Source organism: Portunus trituberculatus, chromosome 41 (genome assembly GCF_017591435.1).
Source record: "Portunus trituberculatus isolate SZX2019 chromosome 41, ASM1759143v1, whole genome shotgun sequence".
Taxonomy (NCBI): domain Eukaryota; kingdom Metazoa; phylum Arthropoda; class Malacostraca; order Decapoda; family Portunidae; genus Portunus; species Portunus trituberculatus.
Window position 1 is genome coordinate 27,365,728 of NC_059295.1, and position 7,500 is coordinate 27,373,227.

A 7,500-nucleotide genomic window follows, 5' to 3' on the forward strand; every position below is an offset into this window, starting at 1 on the left:
GATTTTCTGGAAACAGGTGATTGTTTGTTACTCAACTAATTTTATTTGTTTTGTTTATTTATTTATTCATTTATACAGGTATTTCTCGTTTTTTGCAATATATGGGTTCCTACAGACATCACACAAACTGAAATTGCACAAAAAAAAAAATCCCCATAAGAAACAAATGGATAATAGGGGGGATGGGGTTCTGGGCCAAAACACTTCCTTTTTTTTTTTTTTTTTTTTTTTTTTTTTTATGAGAAACACATTTATATGACTAACAAAGTGAACATGTTCTAAAAATGTGTCATTCTAAACCTGTACATAACACTAAGGTGTAGAGTGTAAATAAAACAACCATTAACACTTTACACGATGCTCCCTTACTTCTCACAGTCCCTCACAGTCATTCGCCATCTTCATCTGTGCTGGCTGGGACTGTAAACACACGAGAGGGCTGTAAACATTGAACTGGGAGCTGGAGTGGCTGCCTGTCTGCAGGCAGCAGAACTACACTTCTGGTACAGTTTAAAGTGTGGATGGGGCAAATCGCATCTTAGTGAACGGATCGCACACTTTTAACTAATTATATTATTTTTAATGTCGCATCTCAGTGAATTCTCTCAAAGAAGATGAAGAAAACGAGAAATACTTGTATTTTTAGAAATAACTGAACTGTTTGAATTTTCATAGACTTTGCAATGGAATACCTAAAATTGATTTATTTTACAGGGTGTATGTATTATACACTATCTTTTCAGTGCAATGCTACCTTGTCATGGTAAAAAAGATCTGCATAAGTTAATGAGATTCACTGAGGGAACTCAGACCAGATCATATTTCCTAACCATGATGTCTTAAGTTAGTGAGGTATTATTGTTGGTTCTGTTCCATCCAATCCAATCATGACTTCTGTATCCTTATAGGTCACTGAAATGAGTGGAGAAAGTATTTTCCCTTTGTTGTGGGCTCGTAAAAGTTGCATTCTTCCCAACTATATTCAAGTGCATATTAGCTTCCATTGGAAAGATGAAAAGTTTTCACTGACTGGAAGTATATCCCACTCTCCACATTTGGGCTTGACAGTACAGCTGCTTTATTCCTCTTATATTACTTAATAGACCTTGATTTATTTATTCTGTAGTCAATATTTGATTCATATTGTAAGTTGAGAACATTCATCTACTTACAAGGGTGTCAGGCTAAAGTAAAGTGTCTTAGCTTGTGTGCTAAGTGCATGACAGTAGTTAGGTAACAATATAAAATTTAATTGTGCATATACTGTTATTTATTTTATTTCTAATTGTTTGTTAGATTTTTTTCTTTTTTGTAAAGTATTTTATTATTATTATTATTTTATTTATTTATTTACTTTTTTCAGTTGCTGTGCCAACTTCTGTATTCCACAGTGAGGTTCACCAAGCCCTAGCCCAACTAGTTGGAGGACCAGAAGTAGTGCGTGCTAATGTTCACACTCCATATTATTACCTTTTGGGTAAGAGTCATGTGTTCAGTGAAACAACACTCTTTTTCAGGCAAACTAATTACATTTTTCTTTCCTATTACAAACATGATAGTTGAATTCAAGTTTGAATTGTGACTGAGGAAAGTGTTAAATGAAATGTGGTATTGTGCTCTCTCTCTCTCTCTCTCTCTCTCTCTCTCTCTCTCTCTCTCTCTCTCTCTCTCTCTCTCTCTCTCTCTCTCTCTCTCTCTCTCTCTCTCTCTCTCTCTCTCTCTCTCTCTCTCTCTCTCTCTCTCTCTCTCTCTCTCTCTCTCTCTATTTTCTAAACCACCTACAAAGTTGAATCATCAATTGTTTTTAGTGTCAGCCAGAAACTGTTATGTAGCTTATTTCCTTTTATGCTATAACTTGTGTTTACATAATAGTGATAAGGCATGTATTATAAGCTGAAAAGTTGTCATCTTGCCACTTGTCAGAATTGAACAGCTAACCATCATATCTTTGTGTGTGTGTGTGTATTTACCTAGTTGTATTTACCTAGTTGTAGTTTTACAGGGCCTGGGCTATATGCTCGTGTGGTCCCGTCTCCATATCTACACTTATCCAATTTTTCTTTAAAACTATGTACACTCTTTGCTGATACCACTTCCTCACTCAAACTGTTCCAAGTCTCAACACATCTTTGCGGGAAACTAAATTTTTTAATATCTCTCAGACATCGTCCCTTCCTTAGTTTCTTACTATGCGATCTTGTGCTTCTAAAGTCTTATTCTTCTCTCAGGATCAGTTTCTCATTATCCACTTCATCCATTCCGTTAATCAATTTATAATTTATGTGTGTGTGTGTGTGTGTGTGTGTGTGTGTGTGTGTGTGTGTGTGTGTGTGTGTGTGTGTGTGTGTGTGTGTGTGTATTTACCTAGTTGTGTATCTAGTTGTATCATACAGGGTTCAAGCGGTCAAGTTTGGCCCATAGTGTCCTGTCTTCATGTCTCCACTTATCCAATTTTTCCTTAAAGTTATGCATATTATGTGCTGTAACAACTTTGTTATTCAATGCATTCCACTTCTCCACCATTCTGTGTGGAAAACTGTATTTTCCAATATCCTTCACACACTGCCTCATCCTGACCTTCTTTACATGACCTCTTGTCCTTCAATCTTCTTCTGCCACCAGCATCAGGTCTTCCTTGTCTATCTTTTCAATGCCATTGACTATCTTGTACATTGTTATTAGGTCTCCTTGTTCTCTTCTCTCTTGTAAGGTTAGTAGTCCCATTTCCTTCAGCTGTTCTTCATAGTTCTGGCACCATCTTTTTAGCAATCTTCTGTATCTGTTCTAATCTTCTATCTTTTTTTAGAGCTCGGAGACCACACCAGAGCCGCGTATTCCTGCTTTGGACATATGCTTGTGATGATTTTTTCATCATATCTTTGTCCATGAATTGAAATGCCACTCTTATATTAGTCAACATTTTATATGATAATCCAAATATCTTGCTTATGTGTTTTTTGGGGTTAAAATTTTCCTGTATAATCACTCCCAGATCTTTTTCCTCTTTAGTTTTCATTATTTGTTCCTCTCCCATCACATAGTTCCATACTGGTCTTCATTTGCTCTTTCCTAATTCCATTTCGTGACATTTCGTGGTATTGAACTCAAATTTCCACTTCTTACTCCACTCATTGATTTTGTTTATATCTTCCTGTAACAGCAAACAGTCCTCCTGGGATTTGATAACTCTTAGCAGATTTGCATAATCAGCAAATGAATTAATGTAACTGTTTACCCCATTGTGAATGTTGTTTAGATAAATCTGAAACATAATGGGGGCTAACACTGACCCTTGTGGCACTCTGCTTGTTACTTTACCTCAAGATGAGTATGTATCTCTGATCATAGTTCTCATCTCCCTGTCCTTCAAATAATCCCTTGTCCATTCTAACAAAGTTCCTCGCAGTCCTTCTATGTTCTCTAGTTACCAAAGTAGTCTTCCATGAGGGACTTTATCAAAAAGCCTTTTTATGTCCAGGTATAATCTGTCCACCCATCCATTACTCTTGAGTAGAAACTTAATAAGTTCGACACACATGACTGTCCTGTCCTGAACTCAAATTGTCTGTTCGATATGACTTGTTCTTCTTTTAGATGTTTAACCCATTTTTTCTTTGATAATTATTTCACACAATTTCCTCATAATGCTTGTGTGACACCAGTCTGTAATTTAATGGCTCAGTTGCCTTTCCTCCTTTAAATATTGGTATTACGTTGGCTCTCTTCCATTCTAGTGGAACTTTACATTCTTTTAGCACCCAGCCTGATACACCATCCAGCCCCATTGCTTTTCTGACATCCAAATTATGTGTGTGTGTGTATAGTGATAATAGTAATAATAATAGTAATAATAATAATAGTAATAATAATAATAGTAATAGTAATAATAATGATAATGATATTCGGTTTATTCAGATTGCAGTACATACATACTGAAAGTATACATGGGGGAAGCTTAAGAATAGTACACTAGACTAATGGTTTATCACACGCACCTTGGTGGGGATCGCATTGTGGTGGTATTGGTCCATGTGTGGTGTCCTCAAGGACATGATCTTGTCGTGGTGTCTTGTGGCATGGACTGGGCTAGGTGAGGTATGTCAGATAGTGTAGGTGTGGGTAACACAGAAGGCCTCCTCTCTAGTTTCTCCAGGACCTCTCGGTGTCTGGCAGACATCTTGGGCAGACTCAGGGTGGTCAGGGCATCGTCATAGTTGGTGTAGGCTGAGGATGACCCTGCACGCCCTCTTTTGCACACTATCCAGCTGCTGGTGTTGAGTGGAGCTAAGAGAGAAGGATCCTGCTGGGGAGGCATACATGAGTTTGGGGAGGATGAAGATTAGATATACTCCCCTCTACTCGTTTGCCAGCATCTCCAGGAACTTGTGCCTGCACAGCATGTACAGCCTATAGGCCGCTGACCTGATTGTGGTGGTGACATGCTGCCCTTCCTGGTTAGCTGGTCATCCACCATGACACCAAGAGTCTTGGTGAACTGGACCACTTAGAGGTGATGAGGGCCCACCAAGAGCTGGGGAGGGGGCACAGATGTGCATCACCATAGTCTTGCTGTGGTTGATTGTCATCCTGCTCTTGTTCTCGGTCCATGTCTGTAGTTGCTCCAGCATTGCTTGTAGTGCTGAGTAGTCTGGGTATCTATTGTCGATTGGCACAGCCACGGTACAGTCGTCCACGTACTTCCATTAATGAGGGATGTTGGTGAGAGCATCTTCGACATGAAACACATTGGACCCATCTTGGTGCCCTGGGGGATTCTGCATGTCAGCTGTTGGAAAAAGGAGATGGAACCCTGATAGCAGACGGCCTGTTGCCTCCCTGTAAGGAAGCCGGCAAGTCACGCTATCATTTAGGGAGGGAGACCCAGATTATTGGCCTTATTGATGACAACAGTGTGATTTACAAGGTCAAAAGCTTTTCTTAAGTCCACAAAAGCAACACCTAGAGAGGTGTTTCGTTTATCCAAGTGACTGTGAATGAATTCAAAGAAACTGATTAGGTAGTGAAAAGTAGAGGTGGCTCCAGTGTTGGTAAACAGTTGGATGTCTAAAGAGTTACTAATTTTGTTGTACGTCCAATTGAACACAAAATCTTCACAAGTGAGGCTAGGGCTGGGTGTGATAATGACTAGTCTGAGGTCATTGAGTGACTGTGGACTGAGAGTTTTAGGGATGGGTGTGACAAACGATGTTTTCCAGTCCACAGGGCATGAGTGCTGAGAGAGAGAGAGAGAGAGAGAGAGAGAGAGTTGCATTTATCATATTATAGTGTGTGTGTGTGTGTGTGTGTAGATATGTCTATGTAAATGTGCATGCGTATATTTTGAGAAGTTAGAAATTGTGTAAACCACATTGTGACGGCTAAACAAGGTGGCACATGAAAATAGGTAGTTTAAGTAGGCTACACGTTCACTGAATATGGAATAAGTGTTAGCTGTGTACATAGTTGTAAAACTTGTTGCCCTTGGTTAGTCTTGTTATGATTATCTATTGAATTGTAATCTTCACTACTTTCTCTTGGAGTAGTCATGAATTTTCTTGTCTCCTATTGTTACTCACTCCACATTTCACCAACAGGGATATTGATAGTGGCAGAAAATATACATTTCATTAGAGTTGCTTCAGTGTGATGAAAGGTCCATTGGCATTGTGTTGCCATATTTAAAAATTTACTTTGTTTTATTTATTTGTTTATTATTAGTATTTATTTATTCTTTTAGATTTTGAGTTTGTGTTGGATGAGAGCAATAATCCAGTGCCAGTAAAGGAATATGCTCCCTCTATTCCAAGAAATTCCAAGAGTCAGAAGAAGGTTGCTGTAGAAAACAAACATGGACATAGAAGGTTAGTGTGATATTTTTAATTCTCAGATTATATGAAATATTATTATTATTATTATTATTATTATTATTATTATTATTATTATCATCATCATCATGATTAATATATGTTATTATTATTAGCTATTATTATCACCATTATCATTATTATTATTAGCTAATATTATAATCATTTTTATGACTCTCTCTCTCTCTCTCTCTCTCTCTCTCTCTCTCTCTCTCTCTCTCTCTCTCTCTCTCTCTCTCTCTCTCTCTCTCTCTCTCTCTCTCTCTCTCTCTCTCTCTCTCTCTCTCTCTCTCTCTCCACATCCTGTCAAAGAACTCAAAATTTGTGAACATTATATTTGGCGTAATTCCCTCTGTTGCTGTTTCTGGAATCTGTATCCTTTTTCCACTTCTTGAGTTTCACAACTCCAATTTTTTAAAGTTGATTATTAATCCAATCCTTGGTTTCACGCATGCAGTGTTCTGTCTTTGATATGTAGTGTTTTTTTTTTACCAGAAAAAATAATTTATGTGTGGTACTACATGTCGCATATTGTATGTTGTTTGAATTGGTGAGTATTTAGTATGAATGCATTTATTTAAGGACTATATGCTGGGTCAGTGCATACATGAGGCATATTTATGTATACAGTACATGTGTGTTTGTTTGTGTGTGTTTGTGTGTGTCTATTTACCTAAACATGCCTCATGTATGCACTGACCCAGCATATAGTCTTATCTCATCCTCAAATAAATGCATTCATACTAAATACTCACCAATTCAAACAACATGCAATATGCAACTTGTAGTACCACACATATATTGTGTGTGTGTGTGTTTCACTGTTTGATCTGTTTGATCTGCTGCAGTCTCTGACGAGACAGCCAGACGTTACCCTAAGGAACGAGCTCAGGGCTCATTATTTCCAATCTTCGGATAGGCCTGAGACCAGGCACACACCACACACCGGGACAACAAGGTCACAACTCCTCGATTTACATCCTGCACTACTCACTGCTAGGTGAACAGGGGCTACACGTGAAAGGAGACACACCCAAATATCTCCACCTGGCCGGGGAATCGAACCCCGGTCCTCTGGCTTGTGAAGCCAGCGATCTAACCACTGAGCTACCAGGCATGTGTGTGTGTGTGTGTATGTGTGTGTGTGTTGGCTAAGCCCTTGGGCATTCAGGAGGACAAGTGCAATTTGGATGGAAATTTTGATTTTGATTAATGTTTTGTGGAAAAGCACAATATGCAAGTGAGTAATATAGAAGGAATGACTATACTTGATGTTACTGATATATCACTGGTGCCCTCTATGCTAAAGCACAGGCCAAATATCACAATTATTACTTGTGAATTTGTTCCCCTCCACGGATCTTGTCTTCTGTTGTGTTGATGACAAGTTACTTAACATTCATTCTCTAAAAGTACAAGATATGATAACAGCCTAACTACAGTGTGCTTCATCAGGGTGGCTGTAATGCTGCGGAGGGAGAATCACTATTGCATTAACAGTCGCCAGCTGCTGGGCCGACACCAGGTGGAGTGCCGCCACCTGGAGCTGATGGGCTACACAGTGGTGGAGGTGCCTCACTTCATCTGGTACTCCATGGCCCATGCAACACAGGAAGATAAAATGCAATACCTCAAG

General features: G+C 38.9%; 1 protein-coding gene across 2 annotated transcripts in view; it reads left to right on the top strand.

Moving 5' to 3' along the window:
- Window positions 1-7,500, top strand: part of LOC123516895 (FAST kinase domain-containing protein 1, mitochondrial-like) — an 18,188-nt gene that overhangs the window by 10,371 nt on the left and 317 nt on the right. Inside the window, exons 6-9 of one of the 2 annotated variants that reach the window (XM_045276637.1) lie at window positions 1-16; window positions 1,364-1,477; window positions 5,738-5,861; window positions 7,320-7,500. The exon at window positions 1-16 is cut by the window's left edge and continues 108 nt beyond it; the exon at window positions 7,320-7,500 is cut by the window's right edge and continues 317 nt beyond it. In XM_045276637.1, coding sequence (XP_045132572.1) covers window positions 1-16; window positions 1,364-1,477; window positions 5,738-5,861; window positions 7,320-7,500 — 435 coding nt within the window. Of the gene's footprint in view, window positions 17-378; window positions 504-1,363; window positions 1,478-5,737; window positions 5,862-7,319 lie in introns of those variants that run through there. The other variant, XR_006678331.1, reaches the window with a different exon arrangement.